The following is a 21,200-nucleotide window of genomic DNA, read 5'->3' on the forward strand; positions in this document are numbered from 1 at the left end:
TGGCACATCTGTCTCCCTGTGGTCCAGGGCCACTGTGTAAGTCACCTAAAGTCACCCCTCACATGATTCACCTGCCACCTTCATCCTGGGAACTGGGAACTGTGGAAATGGCAGAGAATGGGCTCTCTCTCCAGGACAGAATATTTTCCCAAAACCTGTAAACTAAGAAAGCTTCCTGGTGATACCTTCCCAACTCACTGGTGTCTATGTGAGCCCTAGACTCACCACTTTCTTCTTCTCCCACTGAGCTCTTGAGTCCAGGACAGACACATGGAGGGTCCCCCAGGAGGTTTGCACTAGCCTCTGCCCACGAGACAATCAGGCTTGGGGATACCGGTAAACTTTCTAAGAATGCTTGGTGAGAGGTGCTGGAAGGAATGCCAGAGAAAGGTGGTGCCATTTTTATCCTTAAGTTTTAAGGATCGATACGTATAATCTGTCTCTCTAGGTTGGTGGAGGCAGGGGAAAGGACATGGTGACCCCTAGAAGGCCAGCCATGCCTTGTACATTTTGATAGCAGGAATCACATCTCACATCGAACCCACCCCAGTGGGGTCTCTGTGGGACTCGGTACTGAGTACTGTATGGGACGTGAGGCCGGAAGTTTACTTCCTCTTCCCATTGCTTGAAATCACCAAATCACTTTATTACAGATCTAAACTCAGCCGCCCAGGCTTCTGCTTGCTAATATTCTCTTGAAATAGACTCATTCCTTCAGAGTCTTATTGTACTTTCCCTTATGATCAAAATTAGCAAAAAACTTGCATAAAAGAGGACAATAATTGCTCAACGAGCATCTCGTTTGTAATTTATTAGTTTCTATTATTGTGGGTTACCATGGCGATGCTGCGCAGCCCCGGTGATGGGAGAGATGCAAGATAGGAGCCAAGGAGGCTGTGGGGCCTCACCAAATGGAGATGCACATTTTTATCAGTAATTTTCATGAAAATAATAAGTGAGGAGTTAATGAGATGGAAAGCCATCCTGTGGCTATTGTGAATTTGTTTTAAGTGTTGATCTAATTAGAATGCATCGGTCAGGAAAAGTAATGAGGATTTAGTGCCTCACAGAGATGTGAGGATCATATCAGAAAATTAGCACAAGTCTTTGGAAATAATCAGGTCCTTGGAGAGGCACTGGGTTTCCCCTCCTGGGCCCTCCAACCCCAGCTCGAGCTCTGGCATCGGGGGTGTACCAGGGCAGTGGGAGAAGAAAGGAGGGCCCGAGGGCTTTGCAGTCAGAGTGGCCCCCTCAGGCTTGGGGTCCCCGGGCCGACACCTTCGTGTGCAGAAAGCAGGGTCACTGGAGACGCGGGTTAGCGCAGAAGGGTAACGTGGGCTCTGGGTGAGCCAGGCCTCGGAGATGCTATCTGCAAAACTCAGTCCTCCTGGGGAATCCCTGCATTCAGTGCCTCCGAGCTTAGAGGAAAGAGGAAGGAACTTTGATTCCTATCACTGTAAGCATCGCATCTGTGCCTGACAGTGAAGCTGGCCCGGGGGTGACCACTGCAGAAAGGCCTCTGATCCGCTTAGAAAGAGGAACTCGACAATCACACAAAAACAAAGACACCAAGAAAGAGAGGAGAAGACACTTAGCGAGGCGGTCCCATTTGCTGCTTCTCAGATTTGTCCCTTCATTTCCTCTCGCCCCACCTACTTGTTCAGGCTTCAGTGGGTAAATAAGGTAATTACGCACGAGCTGCTGTCATAGCTTCCTAACCTGCTCTTCTGTTTTCTCTGGCTACCTCGAAGCCCCCCGCGCCCCCCCCGCCACAAATTCACATATGCACACCTCTTAGCCTTCTGCTGCTAGCTTTATCTTCTAAAGCTCTATTCAAGCCATTCTCCTGCTTGAAAACCCCAACTGCCCCCCAGAGTTTTCACATCCTTTCACTTGGCATTTGATGCCCTCGTAGGTCACTATTCTTCCACGCCTGTATGTTTGGGTGAGGACCGCACACCTCTGCAGGACCAAACCCAGCCTCTTCCCCAATGGCAATAATAAGGCTGCTCTCTCCATGGAGACCTCCCTGACACCCCACCCCAAAGCATGGACTTTTCTTTCTCTCAACTAACTCCTGGGCACAGTGGGTCATTTATATGGTAAATATCCCATGTGACTTTACATTTTCCTCTCCTGGTGAATGATAGGCAGTCAGTAAATATCTGTTGAAAGAAGTCATATGATAAGAAAGATAGAGAGAAATCAAGGGAAGCAAGAGGAAGGCAAAGGAGGAAAGGGGAAGTAGGGAGAAAGACAAAGGGAAAGAAAGACAAATATCAGTGGTCACGTTTGAGAGGGAGGTACGGAGAGGCTGAAGAACTAGAGGAAAAGAACAACAGAGACAAAGAGACACAGACCGAGGAAGCGGAGAGTGAGGCTGAAGACAGGCAGAGGCAGAAAGGAGTTGGAAAGAGAGATGGCGGCCGTCGTGGGGGGAGGGGGAGGGGGAGGGGAGGGGGTGGGGGTCAGTGCAGCGTCCCAGGTGTGTGTCCGGGAGAAGGTGAGCAGGATGTGCCCTGCGCTGCCCCGTCCACATCCCCAGGTCAGGCTCCCATCTGTGCCTCGCCAAGGTGGGCGCGGGCTGGCCTGGGCCTTCCCAGGAAGGAGAGACCCTCGGGGCCAAGAGACTCAGTGCAGGAGGCAGGCCTGCCTGGGGTCCGGGCCTGGGAGCCAGCTCAGCAGAGGAGAGAGGAGGAGCGTGTGTGTGTGTGTGTGTGCGCGCGCGTGCATGTGTATGTGTGTGTCTGTGCACACATTCGTCATGGTTCGACCTTAATCCCCCCAGCCTGAAATAGCCGCGCCAAGCGCCAGCCTGGCCTGGGGAGGGGTGTCTCCCCTCTGGAACAGGATCCTCAGGATCAACATTCCAGCCGCCTGCCAGCTTTGTTGCAAACTGCTGACTCATGGTTTTGCCTGTGTGCTAATCATTCAGCCTTGTGTTGCAGAGTGGGAGATGTTTTTTTATTCAAATGGGTCCCCCTCTCTCAGATGCCATACTGTGTCCCCATCCAGCTCTGTGAGGTCCGGGCATACTCTCCACTTGGCCTTCTGTTTCTATGTGTGAGCTTTCTCCTAGGGGGTGGAAGGGGGTTTGGAGCGGGGGAGACTGCTTTCAGCAAGCAGGAAAGCTAAACCGGGGTTTCCAAGGACTTGGGCCACAGCCTGTCCTTTCCCCTCGGGAGGAGGCCACCCTGCCCTGCCTGCACCTAATGACACCCAGGATTCTTACTCGGCAGAAGCCAGGCTTCCTGTGGGGGCAGGTCCTCAGTGAAGAAGCCCTTCCTTGATGGCACCAAATAAACCATTCCACTGGAGAGACCCTCATGCCCGCCCCCCTCAAGCATTAGTTTGACCTGAAATCCATCCCTGTTTCCCCGTGGAGATTAAACCTCAGCTCTGTTCCAGTGCAAATCAGGCGGAGCCACAGTTCTCATTCATTTGCCGAGCATTTAGGGGAAGCTTACTGTATGCACCCTGCTAGATCCTGGGAGAACACAGGGAATTGTCCATGATGACTGCCCAATCTCAGTGGGAGGGAGCTTGAGTCACACCCAAGGATCTAGATAAATTATGTGAGCACAGAGTGCTCAGGGGCAAGGGGGCCCTGAGGAAGGGCAAGAAGGCAGCCGCTGGAAGGGGTCTGGATTGAGCAAAGCACGTGTATGGCCTGAGGTTGCCCAGTCACCACTCAGCATCCTTCTTCCTCCCAAGGGGAAGCCCAGGCCCCAGCCTGCACGCCCTCATGGCCAGGGTCTGTTCCTGCCCAGAGACAGGACGAGCAAACCTCTGTAAGGATCAGATAGGCCAGCAGGAGGACTTTCAAATCCTATTGTGATTGGAGAAGCTGTAGATTCATTGGCCTTGGGAGGACTTCCTAGAGGAGGGGGCATTTCAGGCAAGCTTGGGGGAGTGGAGGGCGGTTAGCAGACTACCTGGGAGCTCTCAGTGTGAATGTTCCCAGGGTAGAGAGAAATCTGGAGAAGGTAAGGAACAGAGAGAGCCTTTCACAGTCCCTGCAGAGAAGGGGCCGGGGTATGGGGGGAACATCACTCACTCATGCCATGTGCATCTGTTCAAGGACCTACTGAGCTTGCTGGGTTCCAAGGGCATGAAAACCACTGTGACCCAATCTCTAACTGCGAATGTAATGATGGAGTATCTTGCAGCCAAATTTGTGGGACGTTATGCTTTGAGTCTGATCACCACAGCCAATTGCCAAAGACTTTAAAGGCAGTGGAGAATGTAGGCAATGGGGTAAGGATTGGAGATGCGCTGGAGACAAATGAACCGACTGGCCACCTCTTGAGCTGCTCAAGGAAGAACTGGCAGAGAAAGGGGAGAACGTCCACGTTTATTGAGCTCCCTGGTCCCAAGCACTCTGTGTACCAGGAGCTTGACATAGATTATCTTGCTTATGCCTCACAACCAGCCTGCAAGGTGCACATTATTTTCTCCATTTTACACCCAAGGAAAGGGAAGCTCAGAGCAGTTAAGTCACTGGTACAAGGTCACACACCTAATAAGCAGCAGAGTCAGGGATGAGTCTATTTTCATTTACTAGATCCTTTTACTTTTTCTGTGACACGTAGGAAGGAGAACCAAGGGTCCTGGGCCCTGGGTGGGGAGGCATGACCCTACCTAGCTGTAGATCAGGGATTCAGAGACCAGCGAGTAAGAAACCAATTGCTGGGAAGCAAGAATTTGGATTTGCTAATAGATTGAAAGTAGGGAAAGGAGAGGCCACAGAGTAAGCCTGTGGTTCTGAGATTCCGGGCTCAGCCGACCAGATGTAACTCTGCAGCTGTGCTACTCTCCAGAAAAATAGGAAGGGCACTAATCAGTACATCCTCACCTGGGGAAGGGGAAACTTACCTATTGACCCACAGAGTTTGCATTTTCAACATTAGCCGGAGGCCAAGGGGGTGGGAAGCCAGCACCTCAGCCCAGCCCCTGGAAGTTCTGCCCCGTGGCCGAGCTGGGGGTGGTGACCCACCCTGCAAGGTCAGTGCTGAGATGAAAAGGGGACACCCCCAGACCCAAGTGACAGGAAGCTGAGTTCCGGGAGTTCCACTGCCTTCCTCTTTTATGGGCGTTAAGGCTGTCCCTTCTGGGTTCCTAGCCCCCCGGCCTCCGTTCAGGGGCCAGGACCCCAAGGAGGCGGCCCTGCCAGGCTCAGAAACCTGAGCGGCTCCCTCTTTCTGAGGGAATGCCCCTTAAGAGCTGCAGCAGCTGCTGTTCCCTTGAGACGAAAGCTCCCAACTGCAGTGGAACAGGAACAGGATTAGGTGGCTTGTTTACATGTGCTTGGCTTCCCCGGGTTTGGGAAATCAGCTTTTCCCAGCCTGAGACAGCACGCTGGCTCTGCCAGAACTGGAGGGACGCGGCCAAGAACACGGTGTCTGGGGACAGCGGCAACGTCCCTGCCCCGCAAAGGCACACGCTCACCCCGTTCCAGGCTGAAGCCCACTCAGGCCACCCATCTACTGAACGTCTATCCTGCACCCAACGCCGTGCTAGGCAGTTTGGGGGAATTCAAAGGAAGACCCCTCTTTCCCTCAAAAACCCTGCAACCAAGCAGGGGGAGGTGACACGCGCATGAGAGGGAACCCTTGTGCTGCCTGCCCAGCATATCAGGCTGTCAGGGAGCATTAAAGGAGTCAGGAGGATGGGCCGAGGGCTTGCCCGGGTGGGTCAAGACAAGCTCTCCAGCAGACCAGCTCCCCACCCCCAGTCTAGGCAAGTTAGCAACAAACCCGTCCTCCTGGGAGGCTTGGGAGGCTTTGGGGAGGATGGGCTGGGCTGGTGGATCAGCAGAGACCCCTAGTGGCCTGGCGGGGGATGGCAGACAGCCGGGGCGCCCACTCCCGCTGCCCCCCATTCCCTCCACCCACTCACAGTACATCCCAGGGAATGGCGTTGGTTTTTCTAAAATCCCCAACTGGAAGGGCCTTCGCAAGGTCATCCAGTTCACCCTCCTGTTTCACAGGCATCCTAGTACAATAAAAATTACAGCTCTTTCAAAATAACTTAAAGGAAAACTTTTCTAATCAGTCCTTCACGCCTTCATTTCTTCTCACCACCGTGGTTTCTTCCAGGAGTTTCTTCCTTGAGTGGAAATTAAGTCTTCCCACGCAGCATAAGCCCTTTCGCTATTAACAGTGAAGAAAGATGGCTCGAGGGGCTGACACAGCTCCTCCTGGGCTGACATCAGACCATCGTGTCAGAGTCCACAGTCATTGCCAGTTCATTTGTTCCCTGCCGTCTCCACCCTCCGCTTCCAAAAGTAATTGCAGAGCCTTTCACTTTTTCTTAGTAAGGGCTTCCTTTTGAACAAGTCATCTTTTTTTGTTGTTCCAAAAATGAAATGTGGAGTAAAACTCACCCAGGGACCACTGTGGTTCAGAAAGAATGAGTGATGACCCCAGGACGCGAGGGCCTGGAAGCTGCCCGCGGGTGGCGTCCAGGAGTGCAAGCTCTCAGCCATCCTAAAGCTGCTCCCCTGCCTCGCTGTGCCCCTCCCGAGAGGCTCTTGGCCTCTCTTTGTCTCTGGGAAACAGCACACAAGGAACAAGAGTGGGATGAGGTCTGTGGAGGCCAGCTCGTTGATTTCCATCTGACTTCTTGGTCACCTGGTCCATGCCCTAAAAGACGTCATTGCTGGGGAACTCTAAGTTTTCAGCTTTTTGGCCCATTTCCTACTGGAAAGTAAGAGACTGCATGCTCCCCAGCCCGATGGAATGGCTCCACCAGAAGAGCCAGGAAAGTGTCCATGATTCCCAGCCTTCTGGCAGTTTCCAGAGGCTTGCGGACACCACTCATAGCAAAGAATTCCTGGACTGGATAACCAGCTTTCAGCCCCTGGTTCCTGGACAACTCAAGCAGGGATGTGAGTCTCCGGATGTTGAAATGTCACTGAAACTACCAAATGTGCTTCTAGCCTCTTCATGAGGCCAAGGAGCCTGGCAGGAAACAGCTCTGTGTGAGTCTAGGCAGAGCACCATCTACCTGGTTTGGAGTCTGTTGAGACCCAGGAGGAAGCTGTAGAGAAGACAATAACACTGTGTGCTTAGCCAACATCTTCTCCCCAGGGGGCTCCCACTGCCACTGTAGTAGATCCTTCCTCAGAAAAGACCGGTACACAGTCTCCAGAGACGCAGCCCCATTGTCTCCGCAGAGACAAGGTTCTAGCGGGCTGGAAACTAAGGCGTGACCAGAAATAGTTGCAAAGTCAAGTCACGGAGCTCGTCTGGGACAGAGACCGCAGCTTCGACTTCTGGGGCTTGGCCTTGGCCCAGGAACACCGAAGGCAGGGAGGCAGGAACGAAGGGGCATGTGTCAAGGCGTGACCACCACTGCTAGGCGTGCAGCCTCGGATGAACCTCTGCTGTTGCTAAGTAAGGAACCCACGAGGCCCTACGTGTCTAGGACAGGCTTTAAACCCTGGTTGTGCCATTCCCTAGTGGCGTGACCTTAGCCAAAGGAAGTGGGAAATGATTTATTGGGTGCCTAAATGTGCCAGACACTGTGCTTACCTTGGAGCCTGGCTGTCTGACTCCAAAGCTCATCTCTCCATGGGAGCATCGGTGCTCCACTTGGAGCCAGAAGACCTGGGTTCGAGGCAGAGCTTTGTGACTCAAGAAGGTCACTTCCATTCTCTGGACCTCAGTTCCTCTTCAGGCAAATAGAATAATCTCTCCTCTGCTGACCCCATAGGTAATGGTGAGATTAAAATGAAATAGCACAGTGAAAGAATGCTCTCTGATATTCAATGTGTATGATAAATAGGTAGTTTTCAGACCCATCTGATCTCTGGGACCATGTGAGGGAGGTTTTTAAAAAACACAGATTGCTGATGGTCTAATTCAATGGTCCTAAGAATCTGTGTCTTAAAAAACACCCCAGTGGGGACTTCCCTGGTGGTCCAGTGGTAAAGAATCCGCTTTGCAATGCAGGGGACACGGGTTCGATCCCTGGGCAGGGAACTAAGATCCCACGTGCCTCGGGGCAACTAAGCCTGTACGCCATAAGTACTGAGCTCGCGCACCTCAACTAGAGAGCCCACGTGCCACAAACTACAGAGCCCACACGCCCTGGAGCCTGCACTCCACAACTAGAGAGAAGCCACCTCAGTGAAGAGCTCGCGCGCTGCAACGAAAGATCCCGCGTGCATCAACTAAGACCCGATGTAGCCAATAATAAATAAAAACAAAAGAACACAAAAACAAAAAACCACCCCAGTTCTCAGGCAGGTTTGTGAAACAGCTCATATTTACAAATGTAAGAGATGAATATCATTTCCCCTGACGTCAGGGATGCCAAGTTTTTGCTTCCTCTCTTTGTCCCAGCTAAGATGGGGCCAGCCCAGGCCCTGCCCATGGTCTCTACCCATGAAGTTCTCCGTCCCATTCCTTTACTAATGTAACTTTCCCTCTTAGCACCTCCCAGCGAAGACCCAGAGTAGGAGGAGAGGGTAGGAAAGAGAAGGGTCTGAGCCAATGTATAAATTGCTTTTAGTTACCCAAACTGGGGAAGCTGGCATGGAGGTTGGCCAAGCCACAAGTCTGAGAACCAGCCAGAGTTTGCATAAGCCGGTGAAGTATCCAGGTGATAGCTCACCCTTTTGCCACTGGCTAGGAAAAATATGTTGGTTGAATCCCAAGACATATATCTTATATTTATTTTACTGGCTTTGCTTGTGTTTTTCTAACCTTGCTGGATATTTTTTCTGAGGGGCAGGGGGTGGGGTTGGGGGAGAAAGTCTGGGACAACTTTTTACGTTTGAAATTTCCAAATATCCTTATTGAATGACGAGCACTGTGGCATGGGTGATTCCAAACCAGAGACTGTCGAAAAGTCACTGCCATTAGTTTTAGGGTGAGTGGCATGGAGTGGATGCCCCCGCCCCCCATTAAATTTACCTCCCACGTTTGCCTCAGCCTCAAGTCGTCTCAGTATTGCTTTACACCCTGGGAGAATGGTTGGCTGGGAGTTTGGGACGAGGGGAGCTCAAGCTTGGAGCAGACTCACAGCTGAAGAGTCAGGCTTTGAGGATTCCTGGGTGTCAGCACCGAGCCAGACACATCTTATAAGTGAGGAGACTGAGGCGTGAGGTGCTAATTCCCAATCCACCTTCATTCCTTGGGTGCCCACGCTGTCTCTGTACTTCCAGGTTTGGGCTGTTTTTATCTGCTCACTTGCCTTCAACAGCTATTGAACCACTGTGATTCCAGGAGCACCCTACAGCCCAGTTCTTGGCACAGGGTGTCGGTCCAGTGTTTGTGGAGAAGGGAGGACTGTGTTCTAGCCCTGTTGCTGCTACCCAGCTGGGGGACCGTGGGCAAGTCGCTTGGATGTCTGAGCCTCAGTTCCTTATTTGTACCTCAGGGAGCTGAAGTACTCAGATTGTAAGGGCCCTTCCAGTCTCTAGGCTTCTGCAGGTCAGACTCAGCGTTACCCCGGAGATGTACAAATGAGAAGGCCAAGAGTTCTGCTCAAAGAATAAACCTCGCTGGTGGGGAGGCCCTCACCGATCCCAGAAAGGAAAAGTCGAGGCAGGAGCCGCTCCCTCCCTTCCCCAAGGTCACAGCCTCTGAGGTGAGCCGAGTATGGGCGCGAGGCCTCCTCCCAGGAGCCAGATGGGAGGCCCGGGCGTGGAGGAGGGGAAGCCAGACTCCCACCCCGCTGCTGCATATTTATAGCCCTGAGCCGGACAGTACGGGAGGGTAGAAAAGGCAGCTCCGAGGAGATGCCAAGGGGGGTTAAGCAGCTGAATCGAATGAGGTGAGACGCGTAAGTCAGTACCGACTGCCTCTTTCTGTGAGAGGCTTGGCCAGCTTCCCGGGTGCCGGGGTCTGGCAGGTGACGTGCCCTGGCCTTTGATGCGTCTCCTTTGTCTGTTGCTCCCCAGGCACACGTTTCTCCTCACTCCACACTCTAGACCTTCCTGTAGCCGAAGGCCCAAGCTCCTCTGGTCCTAAAACGAAAGCTAGGAAGCCAGGGGCCTCCTTTTCCCCCTATTTCCTTGGCCGTTTTCCTGCCTAATTCCTTCCAGCTGGCCTTTTGGGCAGGTTACCCGGTTCAAGCCCTGTTTTTACATGTGGGCCTGTGGTCGGGGGCACCGGAGGCTGGGCGCTAAGCGACCCTGGTGGGTCTCCTCGGGCTCCGGGCACTACACCTCGTTCGCGCCTGCCTTGCTGTCTCCAGATGAAGCCTGGAGACCCCGACCTCTCACACCCAATTGCTTCCTCACAAACCCTCCCGAGCAGAGCGGAGCGCCCGGCCGCCAAGCAGGGAGGCCTTGCTGCCCTTGTTGGAGACCCACGGCCGAGCCTCCCTCCCGTCCCGCTACATCAAGTCTAAGCGGTCCTAGCCCAGCTCTTAGGTGACAATGATGAAGGTACCGGGGGGAAAATGGTTTTCTTAGCTGCTTTGGATTGTCTGGGGGAAACGGGCAGGCAGTGACAGTGTGGGGTGGAGGGGACCTCCGTGGTTTGCTCTGTGTTGGGGGCCTGAGGGAGAGGAAGCAGCCGATGAAATGTGCCCGAGGCTGGCTGAGGGGAGGCTCATGTGAGATTCCTGGAAGACAGGTTATGAAGAGGCCAGGCGGCTATTTTTTTATTATTATTTAGCAAATATTTTAGCAGCCGTGATGTGTCAGGCCCTAAACTACGTGTTAAGGATACAAAGAGAATATGTCGGAGGCCACTTTGTGTGGATCTTGGTGTAACAAGTGCTGCTATACAGGTACAGGGAAGCGAGGCCCTGGGGTGGGGGTGGGGCACCGGAGACAAGTGCGAAGGATGAGGAGGTTCTGAGCAGGTGAAGCCGTGGCCTCGGGTTGGAATCACCTGGGGAAGCTTTCAACACCCGCCCCCTCCCCCGCCCCCCGCTCCCGGCCAAAAGCCCTGGCCACGCCCCTGACCAATTAAATTAGAATCGCTGGGGGTGGAACCTAGGTACCAATGCTGGAACTTGCAAAGTGAAGCCAAGGTGAGGACCACTGGTTTCTGGGACAATTTATGTCTCAGGTTTGCAGGGGAATGGAATGGCTACATGCATGACTACTGTTGGTTGGTTTTTTTTCAGATTGAGCCTTCTTCTTCGCACTTTCTAGGGAGCCATGAGAATTGCTTTCTGGATTTGGGTCTGGGAGGAGCAGGAAAAGGGAGGAGGGAAGGCAGGAAGGGGGAGGGGAGAGGAGAAATGTGGGGCTGTGGCATCTAAGCTCTTAGTGGCATTGTCACAAACCACGCCTCCCTTACTGCCAGGACCTCCTGCAGAATTCCCCCAGTTCCATGTCTGGAGTCTCCAATAATCCCCAGGGGATTGTGGTCCCAGCCTCAGCGCTCCAGCAGGGCAACATCGCCATGACAACTGTCAACTCACAAGTGGTGTCAGGTCTGTGCAGCGGATTGTGGGGAACACCCCTGGGAGGAGGCCGGGTGGCCCTGAGGGAATTCCAGGGTTGGGGGGCAGGGCACTGAACAAAACGTCCTAGGAAATGGGAGAGGCGCCCCCTGCCGAGGGAGGGGCTTCCAGCTGCGTTTCTTCTTCTTTTTTTTTTTTGGCTGTACGCTGGCCTCTCACTGCTGTGGCCTCTCCCGCTGCGGAGCACAGCCTCCGGACGCGCAGGCGCAGCGGCCATGGCTCACGGGCCCAGCCGCTCCGCGGCATGTGGGATCTTCCCGGACGGGGGCACGAACCCGTGTCCCCTGCATCAGCAGGCGGACTCTCAACCACTGCGCCCAGGGAAGCCCCTAGCAGCTGCGTTTCTTGACTAAAGTGGTCTGTAAGCTTATAGAGGGTTAGCAAGACCTGATGATGGTGGTTTGGAACAAATTTGGGTCAAAGTCTCATAAGCCCGTCAGAGACCCTTCCGCCAAACACACAGAGAGACTCTATTCTCTGGACCCCATCCCCATCCCACCCCTCCTCCACAGGGGCTGAATGCCTCCGGGGTAGAGGGTGTTTACCCGTGAGTGCCAAGGGCACTGGGAACCCTGCTTGCCCTCACTCCTACCCACCCCTATGGCAGGGGACTCCAAAAGTGGTTGTCTCCTCAGGTGGAGCCTTATACCAGCCGGTTACCATGGTAACCTCCCAGGGTCAGGTGGTCACCCAAGCAATCCCCCAGGGAGCCATCCAGATCCAGAACACACAGGTGAGTGTGTGTGTACAGTATAGGTGTGTGCATACGTGCATGGGTTTGGGGGAGGGCAACCGTAACGCCTTACTGCCTGCTCGGCACTTTACACCAGGAGCTCCTTACATCCTCATTAGTCCTCTAAGGGGTATCATTACCCCCACTTGACAGAAAAGAAGGTGGGTGTTGGAGAGGTTTTATCAACTGGGATTTTGCTGCCTCTCGGGGTTACATCAAGGGATCCTGCACTTCCTATTCCTGGTCTACACTTGGAGCCACTCTGTAGCTCAGTGGGGTAGAGCGTACACAAGGGGGCCAGGGTGGGAGTGAGAAGATCTGAAGTCAGAGGCCCGAGATCTGACATTAACTCTGCCATCTCGGATAAGTCACCTAACCTCTCTGAGCCTCTGAGTTTTTATCCATAGACGAGGGATTAACACCAGCTGCACACTGGCCCCACCAGCCTACAGGGCTGATGTGAGGGCTGACCATGGTAATGGATAGGAAAGCGCTGTGCAGACTCTACTGTACCCCAGGAATGCTAATAACTATGGGATGGTGTACGGCAAATCTCTCTCCTGTGCCCTTTGCATGACCCTGTTTCCTCTGTCTCCTCTCTCATCCCGTCTCCTCCCTCTTCACCGTCTTCCCTTTTCCCATCCTCTGAGAGGCTGGCGCTGGGTGACAGGAAAGGTAACCTCCCCCGGGCCCTCAGAATGAGTTGGGAAAGGGGATTGGCAGCGAGAGGCTGCCGTCTCTATGGCAACAGGTCCCTAGCCGCTGGCCCGCCAGGCTGCTGATGCTGATTTTTTCTCCACGTGCCCTGAAGGTTAACCTTGACCTCACCTCCCTCCTGGACAATGAGGATAAGAAGTCCAAGAACAAACGAGGAGTCTTGCCCAAGCATGCCACCAATATAATGCGTTCTTGGCTCTTCCAGCATCTCATGGTGAGTGTGTGTGTGTGTTGGGGTGTGGAGTTGCAGCGTGGGGTATGAAGAAGCCCTTGGGCACCAGACCATCATCCCTAGATATGCAGAGGGTGTGGCCTCAAAGAGAGGCCCTCTGATAGGGATACCATGGTCCAGAGGCCACGGCAGAGGGAGGCTTAAATGGGACCTACAGCTGGGAGTTCCAGTGCTTGCGGTTGCCGCCTCAAAAAAGTGTGACACATCGATGAGGGAATGGGGACAGACACATTCTGGAGAGAACGCAGTACTGGGCAAGTGGACAGGGTGGTTTCAGGGACAGGGTGAGATTCTGTGGGAGCCGGGGCTGTGCTCACTGGTTCAGAACCTCCTCCCGCCGTCAGCCATGCTCACCCCTGCCCGCTCCCGTGGAAGAAAACGCTGATTCTCCATCAGGACTCTTCTGCTTCCCGAGTCCTCAGTGCGGGGGGAAGCAGAGGGTGTGCGTCCGTCTCCCTCTGATCAGGGCAGCCAGAGGAGGCACAGACTGGGGAGCCGTGGCTGAGCCCACCCCTGGGAGGAGCCGCCCAGGCAGAAATCCTGACCTCACGTAACCAGCCGAGCTCAGAAACGCAGAGCAGTTGCTTTCATGAGCCTCTTTCATAAAATGACGACCCAGCCTCAGATTTAAGTATAATGTTTATAAAGCACCTGCCCTGTGCACATACCATGGCGATAGTTGTGTTTGTGTGCAGTGTAAGTTGCAGCAGACAGGCCTTGAATATCAGGAGTGACTTCAACATTGCAACCTCCTAGTATCATTTAAGGGCTGGAGCAGTGACTCTGGGCTGAGTGTTTGTGTGTGTGTGTGTGTGTGTGTGTGTGTGTGTCTGGGGTGGGGAGGTAGATTCTTCGAGCACAGGCGGGCTCCCAGTGGACTGCAAGCTCTTGGCCTGGCATGAGTAATAGACACACAGACAGAAGACAAATACCAAGCTTGGGGCTGTAGATATATTGGTCGGAAAAGTGTCGGGAAGAATCAGCAGTTAGGGGGACTCTTTCTTCAGAGACAAGGAGAGAAAGCCAGCGGATCGTGGGAACTAATTAATCAGTCAATCATCAGCCCTTGATTTGAAATGGAAGTGCCTCCAAGAGCCAGGGCGCCCAGGCCCAGGTGGTCCTAGGATCTGGGGGTCTTAGGATCTCCTGCCCCCCAGCAGATGGCCAGAACTGCTCTGAGGTGCTGGATGTGGCCTGAGCTCTGCGCCCCCCACCGGTATGAACACCCTCCCCGCCGACTCTGGGGAATGAGGACTCAGGGCCGCCCCAGCGTTTGCTGAGGAAGCACATCTTGAAGGCACCACCTTGGGAGCAAACAATAACCAAATTTGGAGAGAAAGCGCTGGAAGGCTGAGGGTTAAAGCCAGGAGAGGAGGTTGGAGAGACTCCCGGAGTCTAGTGATGAAGCCAGGCCCAGCCTTGGCTTCTTGCTCTGACTCAGTATCTGGAGCTCGCGGTGGGGATGCCCAGGTCTCCTGCCTGTTCTCTCTTCCATGTTGTTAGAGAGCCAGAGGGCTCAGATGGACTTGGTGGCCCTGAGAGCCCAGTGTCTGTGCGAAGCTCCCAGCCCCAGCGCCGGGAAGAGGGCCTCTGTAGGGGAGGTTCTGTCTCTGTGCACTGAGCTGTAACACCCAAGTTGGGGGCACCCAGGCTACCTCCCCGGCCCCAGCCATGGACCTAGAGGAGGCCATGTGTTACATTGTGTTGCTGTGTAACTGTAGGGCTGTGGGTTTGGTGGAAAGCTCATGGGCTTTTGAGGCAACCAAACCCAGCTTCACATCTAGGCTTTCCCTCTTCCTCTGTGATCTGGCCACACTCACCGCTTGTGGCGATCATGACGGAGCAGTGAAATGAGTGCAAAGACCCTAGCACACTGGGTCTTATTAAATGTTCGTTCCCTCGCTTCTCTTCCTTTCCCTACCCCCATCCTGTGCATGTTTGAAGACTGATGTGAACACACCTACAACCTTACTTCTGAGGGGAGAAAAGGCAAGTATAGGAGGGAGAGGAGCCTGATGTCCAGGCCAGTGCCCCCCGCTGACTCCTGTCACTTCTGGTGCCTCCCGTACCTGATGGCAACTCACCCCTGAGTTAAGTCTTCAGCCTGAGACGGAGGGTCACACTCTCCAGCCCTCCTCTGACCTTGGACTCAGTTCATGTCCTGCCTCTCGCCCTGCCCTTTGCCTCCCTCCTGCTGAGCCTCCTCAAAGGCTCAGGGTCTTTCCCTTCCACTCCACGGCCACCTCCAGCCGGACGTGGGAAGGCAGAGGAAAGTAGAGGCAGGGAAGAGAGGGTGTAGCAACTGAGCACAAAGCAGAGGGGAAAGAAGGAGCCAGGTCAGAGCTGCAGAGGGACCCAGAACGATGGTGGGGACTTGCTGAACTGTCTGAGTGAGGCCGTCGCCTGCCCTGGGCCCGCTGCAGCTCGGAGTGCACGCAGTGTGGATACTGTTGATAAAGCACTTGACATTGGCAAGTCCTCCCCCACTTAATGCCTTCCCCACAGAGGCCATGGAGAGAGGACAAGAGAGTGACCCGTGGGCCTTTAAAGTCAGAACTCAGAACTTCTGGAAGAGGGGGAGGAAGAAGATGGGGAGAAGTCCAGGCTCTAGGGACTTAGCATGACGCAGTTGTCCCCTGCAGGCCAAGGCTGGCTCCCCAGATACAGGTGGGCACACAGTTCCCCTAAACCCCAGCTCAGGAAAAAGCCTGTGAAGGCTCTTGGTAACAGGGCACAGTGGAAAGAAGACAGGCTTTCAAGCCAGACAGACAGGAGTATGAATTGAGGCCCTTCCACTAGCTGGGTAATCACTTTATTTCTTTGAAAAAGGAGATAATACCCATTTTCCATGGTTGAGAAGACTAAATGAGATAACTTATGTAAAGAGCCATGCCTGATACACAATCACACTCAAGAAATGTGAACTTTCTAGGACAGCAGACCAAGAGCAAGTTTTTGAGGCCAAGGCCCAACATCTGTGAAAGTTATTTAGAGGTGGATGGCTGATCTGTTGTTCTGATCTGTAATACCTCCTGATTCTCCCATGATTTGACCCTAGGAATACATTGACTAATACTGTTACTTACCTGTTCTGTGTGTATATGTGTGTGTTGAATCTACATGTTGTATATCTCTGACTCAGCTGTAAATTGTTTAAGAATAGAGATCATACATGATACGTCTTCTCTGGGCCCCAAAGCATTGCTTCCCAAAGTGGGTACCTTTACAGGATGTTATAGGTGTTGCTCCCAAGAAAGGGTACCCTGATGAAACAGATTTGGGAAAATCTGGTTATACGAAGTTTAGCTTATTTCTTTACCCTTAGTATACTAGGGGGGCATCGTGAATTTGCAAGAGGGGGCATGGCTTGAAGCTTTTCCCCAATATTTGATCACTCTGAGTCACTCTTCTTTTCATTGTTGCTCTGAGGAACAAGTCTGAGACTGTAGTTCTTGGAGAACCCCACTCTGTGGCAACGTTGTATTAGGCATATAGTAGCTGTTCTGTCTTAGAAAAGGTATGAAAAAGGGCAGATCTCAATATCAGTCAATGTTCTCATATCCAGTGCAGGGGAGACAACTAATTTGTTGATTGTTTAATTGGAAAAGTTGATTGAAGAAAGAAACAACCATTAAAAAGATACATTTTATTTTTTAAATTTATTTTATTGAAGTAGAGTTGATTTACAATGTTGTGTTAATTTCTGCTGTACAGCAAGGTGACTCAGTTATACATATATATGTTTACATTCTTCTTCATATTCTTTTCCATTATGGTTTATCACAGGATATTGAATATAGTTCCCTGTGCTGTACAGTACGACCTTGTTGTTTATCCATCCTATATATACTAGTTTACATCTGCTAACCCCAAACTCCCAATCCTTCCCTCCCCCACCCCCACCCCCTTGGCAACCACAAGTCTGTTCTCTGCATCTGTGAGTCTGTTTCTGTTTCACAGATATATTCATTTGCGTCATATTTTAGATTCCACATACAAGTGATATCATATGGTATTTGTCTTTCTCTTTCTGACTTACTTCACTTAGTATAATTTCTAGGTCCGTCCATGTTGCTGCAAATGGCATTATTTCAGCCTTTTTTATGGCTGAGTAGTGTTCCAGAGTGTGTGTGTGTGTGTGTGTGTGTGTGTGTGTGTGTGTGTGTGTACCACATCTTCTTTATCCATTTATCTGCCGATGGACGTTTAGGTTGTGTCCGTGTCTTGGCTATTGTGCATAGTGCTGCTATGAACATAGGGGTACATGTAAGATACATTTTATTTTGATTTAAAAGACATACATAATATATTTGTTTGCTCATGTTTTGATATAAGGACAAGGTCATTTTCTGATTAAAGTTTGTCATTTTACTTGCACAAACTTCTCCTATAAGATCTATAAACTTCATCTTTATTTAAAATGGAATAAGAACTTCGGCTTTTGGGAAGTAATCTGTCTGCAGGATATTTCTAGATTTTTATTGTGTATCCCAGTCTCTTATACTTGTCTCACCTGATCTCACTTTTAAGCAAATTCGAGTCTGGAGTCTTTCCAAAGCACTCCACTTCGTTTTCTTAGCAATAACTCTTGCTTTTTGCACTCATATTTTATTGGTTTACAGAATAAAGTTACATAATTACAGTAATACGCATAACTGGCATAAACTAGTCAACACAAACACGGCTGACTTTCTGACAAGCACATAAATTGGCTAATGAACATTCTACAAAGTAATCTATTCATCTCAAGCCTTCAGGATACTGCAGACAGCAGTCCTAATGGTTGACAGCAGAAAGGCAGAGCATGGTATAATCTGCAGACTTGTTTAATAGAGATTGGTTATTAGAACTTCTATTGTAGATGCTGGTTTTCCTGTTTTCTTCTTTCCCTCAGGCAGAAGTTAGTATTCTTTGATTCCTTTTGCCCTGTGTCTGAGGCTTCTTGTCATTTCCACTGTTCTGGGGCACTGGCAGCTATAGAAATGTATTCAGATGACAGCGTGCTAAACCCCGGAGCCTTTTTGCTGTTAGGCTGCAGTGAGACTGGGATGGTTTCATCCATCAGTTCCTTGCTTCTGGGTCCCTGAAGAATCCAGTGAGATTTTCTTGCTACTGCATTTTGGCAGAAAGCAGCTAAACTCCTGCTGGAAGCAATCATTCCATTACAAATCCAGATAGGGTGAGAAACCCTGGCAGAGGGTCCTCTCCATGGAGGAGAGAGGGAGGGGCGCAGCTCAACCCCTGCTTCTGCCCTCATCCCCTCTTGTCCAGATCCCAGCCTCCCCCTGTCCTGCCTGGGTGATTCTGCTTATTTCCGTCAAAAATGTGACTGTTCTCTGTGCTGCTGTTACCCAAGCACAGGAGCAAGTTTATAGAGTATTTTCTGAGGGTGGGGGGAGCCTAGAGAAGAAACCAAGCCCCAGCGACCCTGCCACCATCAAAGGAGTCCCTCCTCTCTTAGCTACTTCTGTGCGTCGGGTGCGGGCCAAGCATCTTCCTGCATCATCTCATTTCACCCGCCCAGCCAGCGGGTGAAATGATCCTCATTTTACCAATAACAAAACTAGGCTCCATGAAGGTAACGCATTCCCCAAGGTCCCGCAGGATTTGAACCCAGGTCTGTGTGGCTTGAGCCTCTAATGTCTCACCCACTAGGCTGTTACTGCCTCTGCACTGACGCAAGAAACCACAGCATCTCTCGGTTCCCATGCAAAGTCTAGGTAAAGCAAAGGGGGACCCCGACCCTCAGCTGAGGCCCAGAGCCCCATCCTGGGACAGCTGCAGGATTTTGATAGCCTGGCCCTAGTTTTAGATACAGTGAGGCTGTCTTACTATCTCATCCCTCCTCTTCCTTCCATATCCATCACATCCACAAGCCTGGCACGCATCCAGCCAGGGTCACAGCTGCACTCTGCTTGCAGCCATCTCACCCCTGCCCCACAGAGCTGAGGACCTTGCTCCAGGGCCCTCGTATAAACTCGGCTATAGTCACAAAAGCTGAGTGCACAAAAACACCAGGGGCCTTCTCTGTTTGATTCTTTTGTTATTGAAATATAACTCACATGCCATAACATTCACTCTTTTTAACTGTACAATTCAGAGGTTTCAAGTATATTTACAAAGCTCTGCAATCATCACCACTATCTCATTCCAGAATATTTCATCACCCTGGAAAGAAACCCTGTACCCGTTAGCCGTCACTCCCCTGCCTCTAGAAGCCAGTGATCTACTTTCTGTCTCGATGGGTTTGCCTCTTTTGGATAATTCACATGAATGAAATCGTATGATATGGAGTCTTTTGTGACTGACTTCTTTCATTTAGCGTGATGTGTTCAGGGTTCATCCATATTGTACCACATAGCAGTGCTTCATTCCTGTGTATGACGGAGCAGTATCCCATTGTGTAGATAGACCACATTTTGTTTATCCGTTCATCAGTTTATGGACATGTGGGTTGTTTCAACTTTTGGGTCTTGAGTGATGCTTCTACACACATTCGTGTACACCCCACGGTTCTGAGCCCGTCCTTATCTTTGAGATTCCTTGTCAGATTGCCAGCTCTCCTCACCCACAGGGCTAGAGCCTCACATGCTGGGCTCATCCCTGCTGGAAGAAATAGGGTTGCTGCACACCCAGGTACAGTGTGTGCCCTGCACACAGGCTCCCAGCCAAGGAAGGCTTGTGGAGGTGGGATCCAGTTGGTTGCCTCTGCGCCGTGGTGTTGCCTTCAGTCACTCAACAAACATTCTTGCCCTCTTCCCCGTGCCTAGGATTGTGTTAAGCTCTGAAGGAAGCATGCATCTATCCCTGTCAGAGGCCCGTGTACAGGCTTCATCGACAGCTGACTTAGAACAGTGGTGGCTCTTACAACAGAGAGAGACAGTCTATGGAAAGGGCATGGAACTCAGAGGCAGGATCTAGATTTGAGTCTCACTGCCCCCTCTATGTAGCCAGCAGACCTGCGGTGAATTGCTTAACCTCATTAAGCCTCAGTTTCCTCTGCTGTAAAATGGGAATCACGATGCCCAGCTAGAATAAGATGATGGATGTGAAGGTACTTTGTCCTGATACAGACACAGCTGCTGCTACATATACCCCCAGTCTCCCTCCAGGAATCCCCACAATCTGCCCTGCCTTGGAAAACACTGAGAGAAACCTTGACACTTCTAGGGAATCTGTGGAGGAAAGTAAGAAACCTTGAAAAGCAAGAAAATGGCCTAGGGAGACTGAACCATTCTTGTTCCAGAATATCTTGTCTGCTACTTTTTGCTCTAACTTCATCACCTTATCTGAAATCTCACTCATCAGAGACCCACTTAAAATGATCCAATCCTTGTCAAAATACCTACAGCGAGGCCCTGAGGCATCACTCCTTCACAGCTTAGGTATGAATTAGTCCAAAAGCTTGGTTTTCTACACCCACTCAGCTAAGATCACTTTCACGGGAAGAGTGCCAGTGCTTATTATTGGTAGAAGATGAAGATTAGAACATTTTTAAACACAGCATTTTGAGGAGGTAAGCCAGACTGGGGTGCCAGAGGAAAGGTTCCTAGCAATTGTCTTCAACCTCTTCTAGGTCCTTGACCCTTTTGAGAATCTGATGAAAGCTTTATCTCCATCATCATGAACATAGTTGTAGGGGATTTGACCGTGAAGCCCTAGAGGCCAGAGGCCTCCAATTCAGGAAGCTGACTGTAGGATAACATGAAGACCCGGGGATTTGTGAGAGGGGCGCTGGGAAGAGTCAACAAGGCACCAAAAAGGGAGAAGCTGACAAAGCCTGTGCTCTCCCGTCTCAGCGTTTACCCAGGTCTAGTTCTGTTCCCTGAAAGTACAGGAAGATCTCGTTTGTTCTTCCTGAATCCCGGGGGCTTCTCTCCACCAGAACACAGATCTTTAACTAAACTGTCCACTAACACCTAAGCTTCAGGTAGGAGACATGATTTCGGCACTCGAAGAGCTGATAAATAAATCGGGGGAATAAATCATACACATACTACGAGCGGTCAACCCGTGATGTAATCAAGTGCTGTTACACAAACACACACGCAAGGGGTTGGGGAATAGACGACTCGATAGAGGTGAGGG

At 51.6% G+C, this 21,200-nt stretch overlaps 1 protein-coding gene across 2 annotated transcripts in view; it reads left to right on the plus strand.

Annotated features, from left to right (window-relative positions):
- The window catches only part of PKNOX2 (PBX/knotted 1 homeobox 2), a 255,788-nt gene that overhangs the window by 225,619 nt on the left and 8,969 nt on the right, over positions 1-21,200 (plus strand). For both annotated transcript variants that reach the window (XM_060103560.1, XM_060103561.1), the window contains 3 exons: positions 11,271-11,400; positions 12,066-12,163; positions 12,975-13,094. In XM_060103560.1, coding sequence (XP_059959543.1) covers positions 11,271-11,400; positions 12,066-12,163; positions 12,975-13,094 — 348 coding nt within the window. The remainder of the gene's footprint in view (positions 1-11,270; positions 11,401-12,065; positions 12,164-12,974; positions 13,095-21,200) is intronic.

This window comes from Mesoplodon densirostris, chromosome 7 (assembly GCF_025265405.1).
Source record: "Mesoplodon densirostris isolate mMesDen1 chromosome 7, mMesDen1 primary haplotype, whole genome shotgun sequence".
Taxonomy (NCBI): Eukaryota; Metazoa; Chordata; class Mammalia; order Artiodactyla; family Ziphiidae; genus Mesoplodon; species Mesoplodon densirostris.